This window comes from Cyanistes caeruleus, unplaced genomic scaffold (genome assembly GCF_971803275.1).
Source record: "Cyanistes caeruleus unplaced genomic scaffold, bCyaCae1.hap1.1 HAP1_SCAFFOLD_498, whole genome shotgun sequence".
Taxonomy (NCBI): domain Eukaryota; kingdom Metazoa; phylum Chordata; class Aves; order Passeriformes; family Paridae; genus Cyanistes; species Cyanistes caeruleus.
In genome coordinates, this window is record NW_028256214.1 from 1 (window position 1) to 19,890 (window position 19,890).

At 35.0% G+C, this 19,890-nt stretch overlaps 1 protein-coding gene across 1 annotated transcript; it reads right to left on the reverse strand.

Moving 5' to 3' along the window:
* Positions 1–438: 438 nt before the first annotated feature.
* LOC147645357 (ankyrin repeat and sterile alpha motif domain-containing protein 1B-like) lies at positions 439–19,817 on the reverse strand (the record flags this gene model as incomplete). Its single annotated transcript, XM_086874712.1, has 4 exons — positions 439–540; positions 2,705–2,780; positions 10,813–11,109; positions 19,641–19,817. Coding segments are annotated over 4 exons (652 nt in total), but the record flags the coding sequence as incomplete, so codon positions are not given.
* Positions 19,818–19,890: the final 73 nt, after the last annotated feature.

A 19,890-nucleotide genomic window follows, 5' to 3' on the forward strand; every position in this document is an offset into this window, starting at 1 on the left:
GGTTTTGGTGTTGTTTATTATGTTGTTATTTCTTTAAAATTTAAGGAAAGTGAGCAAAATACAATGAAATTGTTTGAGAAATTGTCATCATCTTTCAGTCATTTAGTTGCTATTTATGAACAAATCAAACATTTCAATTTTAGGTAATCATTACAATTTAATGGAACTGCTATTGAAATATTACAGTATGCCATGGTGTAATGAAGAATGTAAAAAGACTAAGTATAAGTGACACACCATGCTAATGTCAGTGGCCCGCAAAAAAAGAAAGGCTTTACTCTGAAATTCAGATATTAGACAACTTATTTTTGTTCAACTGGTCTTTTTAAATCAAAAGACTGCTCCCTTATGTAATGAAACATGTTAAGAGTAGAAATTACTATATACAACCATATTTCTCTGTTTTCTCTAACAAATGTATAATTGAATGTGGCTTACCTTGAAGTAGAGCTGCAATTTGGAGAGACTGCTGAGATGGATGTTCTTTAAGTATATCCAAAACTGTTCTACCCAAACTGTCCTTTATGTTGGTATCAATTCCTGAAAAAGAAATGGATCTGTGGTGGAATATTTAACCCTAAATACTTCAGATTATAAATGTGTTATATCAGACTGAACTATCTGACAAATTCAAACCAAGTGGTTTTACAACTGCATTACAGCTGGAGTATAGGATACATTTCAGTTTAAAGCTTGAGTAGCCTAAAATTCACATGCTGACATGGATGTTTTTTTTATGTTTCCATAGAATATGGTGATATAAAGTAACCGAATTTGGGATTATTTTAACAGATTGTTCCTAAGGAACAGAGAGCCATACTGAAAAGGATATTTTGTAAAATCAATAAATCATTTGAATGTTTCTCCTACATTTCTCTCCAAACTCCAAATTCATTGGGAACTTTCTAGTCCATAGTACAAGCATGTGTTTTGAGAGCAAGACTGAAAATATTTTTATCTGTATGTTAATTAAGTTGTACTTCATGGCAACATTTTCAAAATTCATGCCGTGAATAGACTGAAATATCCATGTGTAGTATACAGGCATTATGAACAGCCACAGGATTTCCTCACAGACTGTCCATACTGTTAACAAAGTAATGGCTTGCCTTAAACTGTGAATTAAGTTTGAGAATTGCTCTGAATCAGAACCTGTTGTGCATGGTACTTGACTCTCTACCTTTGCCTTGTAGGAGTTTCCTTGGAAATTTTGCCTTATGATAAAATACTCAAGTTGTTTTTCCACTTAGATGTGCTTTCATAAAAAGTAAAGATATGAAATGTCTTAGCAAACAAAGTGAAATTCTTCTCAGGACACTAAACAGAGAAAAATAGAGAAAGCAGGATTTAAAAGGACACTCTGAAAGCGTTCAACAGAAAAGGCTGCAATTACAGTAATTTCCTAATCCAATGGACAGTTTCCTAATTTGTTTTGTGAGAAACACAAAATTTTCTCTCTGAAAAAAAACCAAAATATTACTGGGCTATTTAGCAGTGGCAGTTGACTTTCAGAAGCCAGACACACCAACTCACATCTTTCCTTTGTAGTAGCTACCTATAACATCTTCTGACTCTTTTTGAAGAACTAGAAAAAAGGGGATTGTTAGGTATAAAAGGCAGAAGGTGAGGAGTGTTGCAGAAGTGCAGAGCATTTGGGGTTGAAGGAGTTCACAGTGAAGATTCTACTCCACTGTCTTGACAATTGTACGCTGGTAGAGGCTGTAACACATTAATCTGAAAAAGGTGAGCCTTTTCTGTGGTCTAAAGGGCTTCCTATGTTTGTGTGATGTTCTCCAGTCCTTCCTTTTTTAGGAAATAAAAGGGCCTTGCCTTTTTTAGGGCAGGTGAAGATCCCTTTCAGCCTCCTTCTTTTTCATCCAGACAGAAAAGAAACTTGGAAGGGCCTTTTTTTTTCTGAAAACAGGTCTGAGATCAGGGATACACTAGTTGAGATTCAGCTGAAGAGCTGTGATTAGGATAAACCTTTTTTTGCAATGTATGAGTAACACCACAAGAACTGATAATAAAGAACAATGAGATCCCTCAATGTAATGGAAGTACATGAATCTACTACTATTTCTAAATACTTTCATTCTCATTGGTCTTATAATTTATCTGAGAAGAGTGTTATCGATACGAGTAATTTACCTACAACAGTTCTGAAACTTATTATGCAGTGGATGGGTTGTTTGGACTTTATATCCCTGTTCTTTTCTTTCAGGACAAATGCAATTCTCAGAGACACAGTGCCTTCCCTTTTCTTCAAGGCACTCAGTTTATCCAGGAAATGAAGAAGCAGGCAGAATGGTATGTTGGCTAGGAATAGCTAACTGAAGGAAATAAATGTGAACATGAATCCTGTGGTCTCTACATCAAAGAATATTCTTGGCTGCCTTTCAGAGAGAAAAACAAAATTTTATGTAGCCATTTTGTTCTCATAATACATTTATTCTCAGAATACAGTGGCATACACTGAGTCATATATGGAATTTCTGAGTCTGAACATCACCTTTGTTCTCTGTGTATAGCAATTTCTTATTCTAAAAGAACACTGTTTTAATGAGAAGTACATGTGATTAGATTTGAAAAGGCTGATAAAGATAAAAGTAATTCCAAAAAAAGTATAACCAAAACTTAAGGAGGCATACACCAGATTGGGAAAATTAAGGGTATTTGTTCAGTGTTTCCTGTAAATCAAATTTACCTGTTTCAAGCAAAATGCGTACTACCTCCACCTTTCCAAATAGGGCTGCTTCATGCAGGGCACTCCCTTTTTCTGTCTAGAAAAGAAATATTGTGACATTTAAAATATCAATTAATTTTTTGTAAATAATACACTAGGAAAATAAGTATTTATTTTTTCCCCTCTATTTTAACTACACATAAAAAACACTGAATGGGCAAGAAAAAATACTAGAATACAAGATTTTTTATTATTATTCAAGACAAAAACAAAAATGCTGTCAGTTTTATAATAAAATTAATAAGTATATAAGAAAATATAAACGGAATGTAATACAGCTCCCTGTTAACAAGCCTGGGTTTATGTAAAATTTCTAACCTCCTATTAGAGGCAGTGAAAATCCAGACAGTACCATCAGTGGAACACAGCTCTTCAGCAGGGTCAGACAGTTTACATGTGGACATCTACAATTGGATGTTTTAATGTGAAATTGATCATACCCTAGGTCAATTCAGTTATACTGTGAGAGATGTCCTAGGATATCCTGGTGTCCAGCTGCTGGTCCACTTGATGTTCACATTTGATCTGCCTCACATCTGCCTCATACAGATGCCTTGAATACCCTAGGGCACCCCAACAGCTTTCGATGCCTATGCTTATGTCATTTAAATTCTACCTTAGATGTCTGTGAATTTGATTTTGCAGTTTTGACACAAAATTCTTTGTGAGCAGACTTTTGCTCAAATAAAATTTACAGTACTAAAAAAAACACTATCTCTCTTAACAAGCTACATTTCTTACTGCTGTTACTGAAAAATCTGAACAGAATAGCTTTCCATCCAATAGCATTAGTGTTAGCTAGAGCATTACTAGATCTCACTGAGTATCTGACTTACCTGCTTTGTTTTTGATAGTAAATTAGATTTTGAAATTATTTGTGGAAAATGTTAAAGGTTTTACTGCTTGAATTTGTTTGGTTTTTTTATATACTTTATCAAGTCATACTTATTATGGTGGAAAGACCTTAAAGACACACACATACAAAAACCAATTCTGAAATAAAACACTAATTCATTATTAATTAATTGTGTCAGAATGCATCAGAATTACAGCAATGCAATGACAGGATACTTAGAATTAATCAGAGACCCTTAGATGGGATGTGAGCCCACTGTAAGTGTACATATGTCCCACCAATGCTTAGTACATGGAGATATAAAGGAGAGCATGCCCATCTACATCCTACATACCACTTATACTAACAGTGTAACAGAGAGCAGAAGGAAGTCAGTAAGAGAATATACATACAAAATACATATCTCAAAATAACTTCTAATATTTCCATTTTCAGAAACAATCTAGTTGAACATTCCCTGGTTTATTTGGAACAATAAGACTAAATATTTAGATTTACTTAGAGGTGGATTCAGAATCTTTTACTCAAGCAATATCTTCAGGATACTTCCAGTTAGTGCAATTGACTTCAAAATGGGATAACTCTGCAATGACGGTGCAACCACAAAGGTACACACAGAGATTAATCTGCAGCTTGGAAATTTCTGGGAATGAGAAAAATTCTCAGAAAAGTCACTGATAGTTATAGTTCTGATTACTGAAACAGGCTTGACATCAGCAATCTTAAAAAAAGCCTATTATCCTCTTGGTGTCATATGTCATTTCCTTTGGACTGACCACTTACTGGCATGACTATTGGGTGGACCTGGCACTAGTAAGATGGAGCTCTCTGTCATCAAGGAGGAGTGTTGACAGCAGGTCAAGGGAGGTGGCTCCCTTTCTGATCACTACTGGTGGATCCACACCTGAAATGCTCTGCTCAGTTCTGGGCTCCCCAGCACAAGACAGAGATGGAGCTACTAGAGAGAGACATTAAAATTGCTAAGAGACTGGAGCATCTCTTCTATGAGTAAAGGAAGAGGGAGCTGGGACAGTTTAGCTTAGACAAATGAAGGCTTACAGAGTATCTCATCACTGTGTACAAATATCTGAAGGGAGGGTGTAAAGGCTAAGCCAGGCTTGGTCATGCCCAGTGACAGAAGAGATAATGGGGAAAAACTGAAACACAATAGGTTCTTTCAAACATAAGAATTTCTTTTGCTTTGCAGGTAACTCAGCCCTGGTACTGATACAAGTTGTCCAGGAGAGTTGTAGGTTCTCAGTCCCTGAAGATATTCTTAAGTTGTTTGGACACAGTTTTGGGCAATTTATTCTGATTCTGCTTGAAAACGGGGAGTTGGACCTGAAGACCTCCAGAGTTCCATTCCAACCTCAACCATGCTCTGATTCTGTCAGGGATAAGAATTAATGATGTATACATGAACAATGAAATCCACAGAGGTTCAATTGTTAGAAGAAGCCAGAGCACTAAATTTTATTTCTATGAGATTGAATTGCAGAGATGAAAATCAGTTGCACCTTGATTAAAATTGTAGATATAATTCTGTACTAATAAGGAACCTTGTTTAATGGAAAAAATGGACTACATTAGTGACAACAATTTTCTATTGCTCTACCATGATCTGAGACTGAGAAAGATCAATGTTCTGGCATACTGAATCAACAGCTTTGAGGACAAGGAACAGGATCTATCCTCTGATTACCCAGCTAAAGGGTGAAAAAGATCCTGATAAGATAATTGGCATGGGCAGCAGTCTTTCCGTTCATCAAAATTCCCCACTGGAGGAAAGGTAAGCAATATTTTCCTTGATGAAAGCACACACCTTGTAAGAAATTGAATTAAAACTAATATGAGAAGAGAAACTTCCTGTAGATGCATAAGGCAAAAAATTTATCTGGGGGCAATTTAAGAACCAGAAGATAGCTCTGCTATGCATAAAGGGAGTACAGGAACTTAAGCCACCTTTACACATGTAATTCCTAGAGCTGGGAGAGGAATCCAACCTTAAATGCCATTTTTTTCCCTTATATACTTACTTTCTTCCTAGATGGTATTTCCTGTCATATCAGAACATGATCCTAAAACTCTTTACAGACATTCCACACTGCCTTGTATTCTAGGGCAGTCTATGCTTTATAACTCTGATCTATGAGACAATAGTAATGAATGTCACATCCCAGAAATAAGATATATATTATGAACAATTTGTTCAAAAGAGGAATTTAAAAGGCACACCATATGAACAGTGCAAGGATCTGTGCACTATAAAAGTGTTTTTCTGAACAAGAGGGGAAATATAACCATGAAACTGCACTAAAATAAACCTGAGAATATGGAGAAAGCATACTTGTAAGATGCAGACGTATAATCCTGCTTAAGGTGTCATGGAGATGAATGATGACACAAATTTTAAAAGCCCTAGGCAGGATTTCATGGTAATAATGAATAACTAACAAGTGAATCAGATCCCTCGACCCAAAAACTATCCAGAAGGCAAAAATGTCCTTGTTACCAGACAGTTCAGTTACCAAACTCTGCTTTAACTTAGAGGGAATGCTGAACCTCAGGATGAACAGGGCCAAGAGAAATTCTGACTGGTTCAGTAGATACATCTCTCTTTGTAAATGTCCATGTAGCTTACTATTTGAAGGTAGAAGTAAGTTCAGAATGTTTTTCTCTTGTGCAATAGAACATTTACACAATTCATGAGGATAAAAAACATAGTTGCAAATAATTTCTATATATTATTTAAGATGTGCTAGAACTTTTAGGTAGATCTTTTTCACTTAGTGTACTTGTGCACTAATACATTCTTCTTCTCTATACTACAAGTTAGCTTAAGATTTATAGACAATTTTCACTGCTTTACTTCCTGAAGCTTTCATTGCCTTGGATCATATTTTCCTGGCAAAGTAAACATTACCATTATATTTGGAAAGTCTTCCCTGATCATACTTAATACAAAACCTGCTGGCAATTTTTCATGAACAAAGTGAGCTAAAGTCTGCTTGAGTTTGCATCAATGGATAATATATTGATTCTCTGGCATAAGTTTTCTGTATATAATATACAGAGAACTAGAGCACAAATTGTGCTAAACATGTAATAAAACAGTCCCTGCCCCTGCTTATTACTAAGTACAGGTACAATGTCACATGTAGACACATAAACTAAGCTAGGACAGAAGGACATCATCAATAGGCATACCAGAATACCCAAATCACCTTGGTGTACAATTTGCAGCCTCACAGATAAGCACCAAGGGTTTTAATAATTACACATTTTCTTTTAATCATGTAAATATGTAAGAGCTTGTAATTAGGTCACTTGTCTAGTCCTTATTCATAGGCAGTTTGCTATAGTTCTAACATGGATTTCAGACAGAATCTGAAGGACAGAATGGTAGCTTTGCAAATTTATTAATGGAATTTCCTCCTTATACAGTGGGAGCAAAAAGGAAGGGTCACAGCTTTTTGCAACACTACCATTGACAAGCAGTGGAAATTGCCATCATTATTGGAACAGACAGGGAAGGCAAATAGGGATAGATGAAAGCTGGATAAACAGAAGGGGCTAAGATTTTAGGGTATTTATAATTGTTAAACCACTGTTTACATGAAACATACTGAACTGTGCAGGATCTTAATTTTACTGAAGGCCCAAAATCTATCATTCAGTCAAAACCTGCTTATTTTTCATATGTTTCAATTTAAATAAAAACTTCAAAGCATAAAGAGATGGAGCAGATTTGGATTGCCCTCTCCTAAATAACTCTGGATTGAAGGATAGTCGATAAACCTGGAAAATTAATAAAATATTTGATTAATTTAATAAAAAATTAAATGCTGTCTTTTATTCTCCCAAATCTTTGCTGTGATTAAAAGTGCTCAGGGAGTACAGAAGAGAAAGATAAGACGGCTAAAGTAAACCTCCCATTTAAACAAATTCATCTTTAAAATTACAGTGATAAAAGACAGGCTACTCATATTATCATTGCTAAACATTCTGAGAGGTCTTTACTGGTGATAAACTAAATTTATTTAACACATTTGAATGTGTACAAAATTGTTTACCACATAAAATATTATTTTGTAGTATGTTCTTTCTCAATCAGTGATGCAGATCAATTTAATGAATAACAAAATAGATGAGTTTAGTTTTAAGTGACAGGCTGATAATTTCTGTTCTCCTCAATTTAATAAGCTGCCAGTAATCATCAACAGAATTTTTCAGAGGCTATAGCAGTAATAAGTTAACAGTAGGTACAGAGCCAAATTACCAATATGCTAAGATGCTAAATGAAAAGGAACATATTGATAGAAAATATGTATTCTGGCAAGAAAATAAATAAATGATATTTCCTTATGTCAAATAGGACAAAACCAGAAGGAACAAGATAATCTAGTGCAAAGAAAAAGAAAATAAAAATCACCCTGCCTCTGAATAACATTTAAAAAAATCTAAGAATATATATCATTAAAAGCAATTAGAATAAAATTAAATTTTAAAAAAAGTAAGCCCTATAATTTTAGTGTAGATGCCAAAGAGATCACTATTATTAAAAGAACCTTTCATTTCTTAAAAGATTGAAAAAAAAATGAAGCCACTGTATTTTTTAAAGACCAGTGAAAAACTTTTAGTATAACTATAGATAAAAATGGCTTAGGAGAATTCACAGCAGTGCTAAAATTATCCAGATTACATAAGAGGAAGAACACATTTCATAAAAACATTGTGTAATATTTTGCCCTCATGTAACCATCAGTTTGGAAGTTGCCGTGACAGAGACCATTTTCCTTCAATTATTCTATTTCTTAAATATCAGTTTCTGAATTTTTCCTCATTCATTTGTTAGAGATAAAAGAGAAACTTTATGTTCAGAAACATGCGTTTGAAAGTTCTATGTTGCTGTAGCATTAAACTTTTCTAGAATACTGAAGATGTAGTAATAGTAAAAGAAAGATAAAAAAGTGAGCTGTTCACATTAACCTTTGCAAGTATCTCTCTTTCTAGTAAAGAAATCAAAATCAATTTAAACTGAAATCTTGATGAGTGGCAAATTCACAAGCAGACAAATCACACAGAAGTGTTTCACTTTAAAATTGTTTGAAGCAAGTACCAACACTAATTCAAAACATTCAAGAGATAATAAAAGTAGTAAAACAATTTTACCACATTTTCCTTTGGAAGACGGTTAAGAATGTCCACTTTTAAGCCTAAAATACACTAATATTTTTTTTATTTGCTTTGTTGTTTTGGTGTTTTTTAATCTTTCTTTTCTTCTCCACTTCACATCTTTTTCTCAAAGAATTTTTCTCTTTTTCTTCTGTTTTTCAAGAAACATGATCTTGATGAAGAATCCAGAAATAAAAGTGTATGGAATCCAGGTCCAATCTTTCTATATAAAAGGGAATTATACACTCCTTTTGTGCATAAAGGAGTTTGATTAAATACACCTAAGGCTTGAAATGGATATAAATTTTAGTTAAAATTTTGACAAAGTTTGCAAGATTTGTTCACAGATTGACAGAATCTTCTGAGCTGGAAGTGACCCAGAAGGATCAAATCCAACTCTTGAGTGAATGGCCCATACAGGGATTGAACCCACAACTTTGGTGTTTTTATCAGCAGGCTCTAACCAACTGCTAAGTGGTAGAGAATGTCTGAATGTGACTCTAAAGTAGATGTAATTACGTTTGGTTGCTTGCTTGCTTTATCTGAAAATAGATATAAACTTGAAACAAATTAATTCAAAGCATATTTTATACAAGAGAGACACAGAAAGGAAGTTACTTCATATATGAAGATGAAATCCACTCTTCAATAAACATAGTGCCATCAATCAAATCAAGAGAAATCATAAGACTGAGGTAACATTTCAGAACACATAAAAGAATCCAGAACTCTGTAGTTAAAAGGTCTGGACACCTTCCAGTAGGAAGAACTGAACAAAAAATTCACTGCTTCTGTACCTTGTGTCTCTTCCCATCTATGTCTATTTTATTTAAAGTTATCCCTTAAACGTCACTATAACTTAGAGTGCATAAAACTAGACACACCAAACAGCTGACAGGTTGGAGTCAGTAGCTGCAAGAGTGTACTGCTATAGAATTTTCTTTTGGATTTATAAAACAAGTGTTTAGAAATTCAGAAAATCAAAATTGATACTACTTACCAACTTGAGTTTAGAATGGAATAATTAGAGGAAAATGAGCTCTCAGTGAAACACTGTTTTAGATTGCTGTGACGAGGAATGGCCATAGCTTTAGAAAATCAGCTTATGACCTTTACAGCCACTGCTGTAGAAAATAAATTTATATACAGGTACATGAATGATTGACATGATTTGTGTATCTACATGTTTCAAGACAACATTAAAACATGCACTCAGCTTTGAAGATATGTATCTTTCTTTTAACACATTGTTGGAGTTGTCACCTTGCAGCATTTCCAACAAAGTAAATGCAAGTGTATTTTAAAGGAAAAAATATCGGGGGGGGGGGGGGGGGGGGGGGGGGGGGGGAGGGAGGGAGGGAGGGAGGGAGGGAGGGAGGGAGGGAGGGAGGGAGGGAGGGAGGGAGGGAGGAAGGAAGGAAGGAAGGGAAGGAAGGAAGGAAGGAAGGAAGGAAGGAAGGAAGGAAGGAAGGAAGGAAGGAAGGAAGGAAGGAAGGAAGGAAGGAAGGAAGGAAGGAAGGAAGGAAGGAAGGAAGGAAGGAAGGAAGGAAGGAAGGAAGGAAGGAAGGAAGGAAGGAAGGAAGGAAGGAAGGAAGGAAGGAAGGAAGGAAGGAAGGAAGGAAGGAAGGAAGGAAGGAAGGAAGGAAGGAAGGAAGGAAGGAAGGAAGGAAGGAAGGAAGGAAGGAAGGAAGGAAGGAAGGAAGGAAGGAAGGAAGGAAGGAAGGAAGGAAGGAAGGAAGGAAGGAAGGAAGGAAGGAAGGAAGGAAGGAAGGAAGGAAGGAAGGAAGGAAGGAAGGAAGGAAGGAAGGAAGGAAGGAAGGAAGGAAGGAAGGAAGGAAGGAAGGAAGGAAGGAAGGAAGGAAGGAAGGAAGGAAGGAAGGAAGGAAGGAAGGAAGGAAGGAAGGAAGGAAGGAAGGAAGGAAGGAAGGAAGGAAGGAAGGAAGGAAGGAAGGAAGGAAGGAAGGAAGGAAGGAAGGAAGGAAGGAAGGAAGGAAGGAAGGAAGGAAGGAAGGAAGGAAGGAAGGAATTACACACTAACTTGGCAGCTGACATCCATTCCAGCCTCCAGAAGCACCTGTACGACAGCTTTGTGGCCATTACGAGCAGCAAGATGCAAAGGGGTGTGTTTTCTTGTATTACAGTTCATCAGATTTGGATATGCTTTGATGATCATTTTTACAACGCGCAGACGTCCATAAAGTGCTGCCAGATCCAGAGGTGTTTCCAGTTTGTTGTTTCTTATTGTGGGGTCTGTCAGCTCTTCTAGTAGAACAGCAACAACTTCTGAATGACCGTACTGAGCTGCACAATGCAGTGCTGTTTCATTTTCATTGTTCTGTTAAAAAAAAACCAAAAGCTTCAGAAATTCATGTTTAATCCACAATAGAAATGCTCAGTATCTATAAATTGCCTCCATGAGATCACTACAGAGGCAGGGTTTGTAGTATAATGTATGGTAATGTATGTTAAATGCTTCAAAATTACTCCACTGAAATTTTAATAATAACACATTAATACTTCAGCTTGTGTCTCTTAAGCAGATGAGCTCCCTACGTGTCTACATTGCTCCCAATCCATTTTAACAACATGCCCCTCAAAACCTTGTAGGTCATGATATGCCAAAATCTGTAACCTTCCTTGATTCAGCTGTTCCTGAAATTATGATTGAGTCCTTCTCTTAAAAATACTCTGACAGTGAAGTCTCTCTTCTTGCTTTTGCTGGTTTTGTACCATAGCTGTTTGTTATTAGAGAAATAGAATTACGGAGAAAAACTGTGCAATGCAGATGTATCGGGCACAAGGTCAGTTTCACGTATCACTATACAAAGTTACTTTCCAGACAACAATAAAAACTTGCAAGACAAAATAGCACCTGTAGAAAGACTTAGAATCACATAATTAGAATTATGTATGTGTTCTAAGGCATGTGAGGATGTGTATGCTGTGGACTGAACAGGTTTTTGCTTTGTAAAACAATGACCCCACCTCCAAGTGTTTTCAAAAACATTACTCAATAAACTTAATAATAAGTATTGAGAATAAGGATCATATTTTTAAATTGTTTTCTTCCAGTCATGTCTGTATACTTGCGATGCCAAAGAGACAAATAACTTCAGGCAAAGAGGAAAGAAATAGTTTATCGAGCTCTCTGAATTCTATATGTCATCTATATTATTAATATATTACATGTAGACTTTACAAAGCTTTAAAATACACCAGACTCTATAAATTGTAGAAGTATGTACATTGAATGCCTCTTCTGATAAATTATTTATAAAATGTTGTGACAGTTTACTAATGTAAAAGTACAAAACCAAGAAGCTAATGTGCTTATTTTATTTATTTTAAATTATTATTATTATAAATAATTTTATGTATATTCAGGAAAGATACTAAAGAAGGGTAGAGATATCATTCTAAAGGAACGAAAAGTGAGAAATCTGAACCCATAGTTCTATTTCTCATGAAGTCAGCTGAAGAAAGTTCAGGGGACAGAGAACTGAAAACAGAAAAAAACAATTGTTTTTTGAAAGACAGAAAGAGTCAGAGACTCAGAGAAATGAGGCTTTGGACTCTTACTCAAAAGCTAGCTAGGATAAGAATATCCATCTTGCACAGTAAAAACTAGAAAGGAGGAAAAGGGAAGATCTATTTTTTGGTAATGATGTTTCTAATTCTGTAACCCAGAACTCAAATTTTGGGTTTGTGGTTTTAACAGCATTGCTGTCATTTTCATCTCTTGAAATCTAAGATGACTCAGATGAACTTGGGAAAGAGAAGAGACAGATCAATACATTCAGGTAAATCAATGTTGCAGTCAAACTCATGGGGTGTCTGCAACACCACACAAGATCTGAGAGACTGGAATGTGTGAGGCTGGAGAACATCCAGGTGGAAAGTGAGAAACTTCCACGGGCAGCCATGGCTTGATGACTGGTAAGTATTTAGATCATTGTGCATTATTCAGATTACCATTTGGGCTTTCTTTATTATACTGACCAGAAATTCAGATTAAAATGTATATACTGTCACAATTACTATATTGCTGCAATGTTTTATCAACTACCTGAAACAAGCTTTTTGTGCTCTAGTGAATTCTAATATATCTTTTATATAGGACTGGGCAAAGCAATTTTCTTATGTACAGTTGTATGCCCACAGATCACAAGTACAGTTTATTAACATTTATTTTTAATTTTTTAATATTTCATGGACAGCTAGATGAACAGGCAATTGCAGCCTGATTTGCTGTACAATTAAGTATGAAAATCAGATAGTTATACACAAAATGGACCATTATGCAAAATTTTGCCTAGAGTTATTGTATTCATATATCTAATGGAAATAGTTACACAAAAGTTGTATGTGTAACTATATTGACATTCTGTGAGGTAAATAACAAAATCCATGTTTACAATTGTGACCATCTGTCCAATATCTGCTTACGTCTGAGGGTTTTTTCAAGAACTTATGGAAGTATTAATTGAACTATTTTGAATCTTGTGCCAATGATCTAATATTGTAGCTTAAAAGTATTCTGATTAAATTTTCAAAGAAACATAAAAATTAAATTTACCATGGCCCTTTTCTCAAAATGTGATGGACAGACACAGTCACATGGAGATCAAACAGTCCAAGTGGCTGCTGCTGAGCAGCAAACTGGAAATTGCTCCCTCTGGATAAAGAATATCCAGCTGAAATTTCACACAAAGGCATATTGAATGGAAAAGTGCATTTTAAACAGCTTAGTGTACAAAAGTAAACAAAATGTTATTATTTTCAGATGCATATTGTTGAACATTTTTCTATGATTTTAATTTGCTAAATAAAGGCTACATTTCAGTTCATGACCAATCAAACTGATACAAAATTATAAAGAGCTATGTACCACTGAAATAAAGTAGAAGAATCCAACCTGGGCAAACATGATAATTTAATTACCTACATATATGGACTCAGAACAGGCATTGTACATACTCCATTATCAGAGCCGAGAGGTACTACCTAATTAAAACTTGGTAATAAAACATTCTTCCTTCTTCAAAATGTAAATTAATCAATTCAATTCAGGTAGAGAAGACAAAATCATTTTTACCTCCAGAGAGTAAATGGTTTAAAAGTTGTTTAACTGCCCACTAAATTCATCTAGTTTGACAATTTAGTATGAGGAGAGGAGAGGTTCGGAGAGGTTCGGAGAGGTTTGGAGAGGTTCGGAGAGGTTCGGAGAGGTTCGGAGAGGAGAGGAGAGGAGAGGAGAGGAGAGGAGAGGAGAGGAGAGGAGAGGAGAGAGGACTATTGTTTTTAAGGTAGTTTTTCTTCGTATCTCTAACGCCACATACTGTTCTGAAGTAATAATTTAAAGATGTGACAAAAAATTCTCCAATAAATTGGCAATAATTTAGTGCTGTTGCCTGTATTTTCAGTTCCAAGCATATACGATTGTTTCTTGAGTACAGAAAGTTTATGTGTTAACAGTCATTGCAAATGAGCAGGTAATCAGCTATAAAGTATCTGCATGTGAATTACTATTCTGTAATTAGAGCTTTAAATTTGATATCCAAGGACTAAATAATACATCAAGTGCTGATGAAAAAGACTAGAATCCTCATAGAAATTTCAGATACTTCATGATATATTAGAAACTACAAGACAGATTCTATGACTGAATGGTTCTAGAAAAAGAAAGATCAAGAAATAAGAACCAACTAAAGACATACAAAATGAAAGGTACAAAGAGTAGACCAATATTATGCAAACATAGTATTAAAAAATTCTCTAATATTCTCTAATAATATTTTTATTATTAGAATAGTTACTCTTATGTCCAAAAGACCTTGTTCAGAAATAAGGAAAGCATTCTATGATTCAGCTTTTAACCTTTTAAAATTTTTCTTCATTATTTGTTACAAGGGTCTTTTTATGGGCATAATCAAGACCTTTTGTAGCCTTTCTCTGAATCTCTTGTCTTCCACATACAGCCAGAACTCAGGCTGGTGTGGCTGCAAACTGAATTGTGCCTTCACAGCTCTGCATCTCATCGGTATTTCAGACTGTGCTACATCATTTAGCTGCTAAGGATGTGTGCCACTGCAAAATGTACAGCATATCTTGAGGTCTATTCATTAGAGGGCAGATTAGCAAATACATTATAGAGACAGTTATTGTAGCTTGGCAGTCTGATAGTGAAGAAGTACAGGAAGTATCAAGAAAATGAATGGCTATCATGAATATTATATAGGCCCTTGTGAAGCCACTATTAAACTGTGGGTAAATTCAGGACATTTATTGCATAGTTGTGTAGTCCTTTTTTTTTTTTTTGACAAGCAAGTTTTAAATCTCCTAAAGTCCATGCAAGTACTGTACAAGCAATAATAACTCCAGGAGTGATTTAACAGACCTTTCCAAAGGATGCTCACCTCTTTTATTTATCGAAGAGTTTTGATGCTGAACTTGAAAAAGGAGACTTCCTAAATCACTGAGCCATTTCTTTGTCACATAATCCCAATGTAAAGTAAGTGAACTAAAGATTTGTTACAAAAAGCTTTTTGCTATTTTCTCAGTTATGAAATGAGAATTTAAGTTTAAATTAAAGAAGGAGGGAACAATGGGAGATTTTGGAAATATCTATCTATATGCTGAATATACTCAAATGTAGTCAACTAGAGGAAAAACACAAAAATTAAGACTTTAATAACTAAAAAATTCAATAGAGAAAAAGAAGTGAAAGAATAAATGCAAGACAGAGAAAGCAATGACCTCAGGATGGTCTTACTTTATGTATTAAATCAGGAAGACAGTTTCCTGAGAACTTCCATCAAGAAGTTAATAATTCTGAAAAAATAAAAGAAGTTTATCTGCAAATTATTCAGTGTTAATCAAAATCAAATCTACTGACTTCCCATTGAAATTCACTTTTACTTATGTAAACAATATAAAAAAGTAATGCAATATGGTTGACTACTTTGAAAAAAAAAAATTCCAATTTATTCCTGCAATTGGCTTAAATCAGAAAGATTGCATGTGCAACTTTTTTTCTTCAAATGAAAGTACAGTAAGACTTGCAAGAGAAACTGAAATTCATCCACTAGTCTCAAATTAATTGAAGGGTAAAAGCAAATTAATTTGAAAAATACTGTGTTTGCAGGTTATTTTGGAACTGGAAGTCCTGAGGTGTCATTGAGAGAAACATATATGTGTTTCATTTGGATGATGTGGAGAAATTAGCAATATGTTAAAATTTAGGTGTTTACATCAAATTAATGTGTCCTGAACTCTTTTTCTTCACATTTCAGAAGAATTGTTGAACAGCTTTAAAGAAATGTGGGTGGGTTTTGTGGCAACTACAATTTGAGGTACAAGCAAATTCTACAGCACATCGAATCCATAAAAATTTCAGAAGTGTTTGCATTTTTCCCTGTAAATTTTTCACAATTCATATTCTGTATGTATGTATGTATATATATATATAAAATTGGAATATATTTTATTTGTATTTAATAATATATATTTCTATTTATCCCTGATGTTATTCACATTTTTTCCTGTGAAAAAACCAAATACTAAATATTGACCTATATGTGGCTGATAATTAACCATTTTTTCACAGATTAGGGTTTGTTATTGATTATGCAATTTTATGATGAAAGTTGCCACAATAAATGTTTTAGCTATCTAGATGTCCTTACATAAATAAATATGTAAGTAGTTTGACTATTAATAGCATACCTTTTTATTTTATTTGGTATTATCAATTAACAAATCTTGATCTCATGCTATCTTAATTCAGTTTATAATTTACATAATTTTAATTCTTCATCAATGAAGTTAAACATATTTTTGCAATGTCACCATATTTTATGATTTAAAACACACCATACCTGTCAAGACTCCTACATTAAACAGGGATAGAATTCTTCTTTTGTAATTGTTATGCTGTAACTGTTCTTTGTGTGTAGAGTTGCCAGTCTACATTCCACCACCCCCACAATATAATTGTCATCCACCCCCACAATATAATTGTCATTTAACTGTTTGTCTCTTTACTGTTTGTTCCAATTTTATGTAATAGGAACAGCAGGGGGCATTCAGAGCTTTATATGCTGGATATGGTTGGATATGATGCTATGGTGCTACTTTACTGCATTTTGAAAGTGTAGAATGCAGTTTGATCAATTTAAAATATACCACATAAAATCCATTATTTCATGTAATATACATTTCTGCATCACGAACCTGTCGTTTATTTCTTTGTTCGGTTGTACATTTTTTTACGTAAGTATTTAGACGCATTACTTTCACACAGGATTTCCATCAGATGGGTGAAAACAAGAATGTGTTACAAATTAGTTGCAATAATTTTAAAATCATGAACAAAATAATTTTCTTAAAATGCAAACAATTACATCTTAATGTGATCTCTAAAAAAAATCCAACAAACAAACAGAAAAACCACAACAAAATCAGAGGAAAAACATCTGACTTGAGTGCACTGTTTGCTGTGGTGAAAAAGTGTAATGGAAAATGGATGTCCTTATCTCCAGCTACCAGAAGAAAAACGAAAGAAAAGTAGTCCAGGATTTCTTACAAGCCATATCTTAAGCTCCAAAGAGAAGTTAGGAGAGCTTTGAGGAGTGACCTGCCTTAGAAAGCCTCTTTGCAAATAAGCAAAAGCCTGAGAATCCTACAGGCTCATATGAATGTACACCAGGCGTCAGGGTGAGGATGCCTCTCAGGCGTTATTTGAGGATACGTGGGTGGAGGTGGCTCTATAACAACACGACATTTCCCTCTTCCTGGGATACAGAGAATATTCTCCTGCGTACAGTGCTAATTAGCAGAGGAAAGTAGGTGCCAGCAAAGTAGTCCACATACTAAACCTGGCCATTGTCTAGAGTGGAACACCAAGCAATTTATAAGGTCAGAAAAACTCTGTATGCATGAGTTCAAAGTTTAATATGATTAAGATTCTCTTACAAGACTTAACATGCAACATTTATTGTGAGAATTGCTCACACGTTTTTGGGTTAAATGCATAAACAGGAGGACATCTGAGGATCTTTCTTGAGTCACTGGCATATAGAAGTATCAGGGTATCCCTGCTTATTTGCTCCAGTGACCAAACCAGATACAGCACACCTAATCAAGTTTGACAGTATTCTAGAAGTCTGGAGGTACATGTGGGATTGGGGAGAAGTGGGTTTGAATTTATGTTTCTCTTTCTAATCTTACTGAAATATCTTTTTCACTCTCACCCTCTCTGAAGTTTCTACACAGCTTCCAGTATTCTGTCAGTAGAATATACGTCATGTCTTCAAGCAAATGTGTGACTTACAATCCAACAGTTGCTTTTTGTTTTGGTGCATAAATAAAACTGTAAAAAACCTCTCCTTGACAAAAGGTAATCCTACAGTTCAACTGGTTTCATCCTACATAAGACAGCTGATGAGAATGAGAAAGTTGGATAATTATGTTAATCTGAAACTGAAATCACAGAATGACAAATTTTGAGTTTTGTTTTTTTTCTAGAATGTGTCAGAGTATTACAGGATTTCCCAGAAAACTGTCACATGGACATATTTTATTACTTTATTTTCCTATATTTTCTGCACTAATACTTGATATTCATATCCTAGTTATTGTATGGATTCCAATGGCTAGGTGCATTACTTCAGAGATCGAATAGATTATTCAAAGCATGGCATCTCACACTGGTTAAGTGTTTGTAATCTAGGTCTCACATTTCTTATCTTTTCACAGTCTGCCTTCTGGCCACACTAATGTAGGCACTGAGAGGACAATTAATTTGTTGGATTGCACTTTGCCATTTGAGGTGCTGTGGGGTGCCAGGCGGTACCGTACCTGGACCTTACCACCCACTCCACAAGGACCTGGAAATTCTGAACACCCTCTGTCACACTCTCAGGCCCATGCAGATGTCTCAGTTAGTGCAGGGCCTCAGAAGGTACTGCATTTCTGTCTTTGGACACTTGAATCCTCCTTTCAGTCATCTGAATAGCCCTGTTGGCTCCTGTGATTACACAGACAAGACCTCTGTGGAACCAAGAGGTGCACATGCAGGCAATATAGACATTGCAGCTTAGATCTGAATTAGGAGATGACTCCCACCTTCACATTCCAACTGACCACCCCAGCAAATGCAATTGCTTAATAGTTACTATCTGTATTTCACAGCCTACTTCCAGTTCTTTAGCAGGTCAGCCTAGATGGTGTCAAATTTTAATCAGCTTCTTTCTATTTCTAAATACTAATCCTATGAATGGACCATGTAAGAATATACAGAATAAAACCAGAAGGTGTACCATATGTTTGACAGCAGAACACAACATACTTATACTGCCCTTACACACTGTAATACTCTTATAACTTTTCTTGGTCTTTTTATGTGTCCTTTGTGCTGCACATGCATCCATGCAGTCCATCTGGTTTTTGATTTACCTCTGGATAACTAATAATTTACAGTACTCTTAAAATATACCAAGGACATTAATTTTATATCAAAGATTTTCAGGAACTTAATATCTAATACAGTAAAAAACCCACAAAGTTTGTGCAAATTTACAACCATACAGAAAAGATGCATAGTTAGAGTATTTCTTCATGTGATTTTTCCAAAACAAACAGAAGTTTTTTCCATACTTTTTTAATCTAATATTCTTTAGGTCAGTGCCTACCCAGAAGAAATGTATCTGGTATGTTTATAATGGAGGATTTTATCAATTTTGGAGAAGAAATTACTGAAACAATGGAAAATAGACTTTTTTAACTTGTCTATAAATTGTTTAGACCTAAAGAATATGTGCAGGTTTTTTTTCTGATGAAGCACATAAATATTTTTTATCACTTCACCTGTTCATTCACTCTGGAGTGTGATGGTCCATGATGGATGAGAATCTTCACAATATCTACATCTCCTCTCCAGGCAGCCAAGTGAATAGGAAAGTAACCTTTATTATCTGCTACATTAGTTGATGCTTCATACTGAAGTAATTTGAGAACTATATCCCTGGAAAACAGGAGGTAAATCTAAAAATGGACAGGAAGCTAATTTTATTAAGTTTTTACATGAACATACATATTACCACTATTTTTATAATGG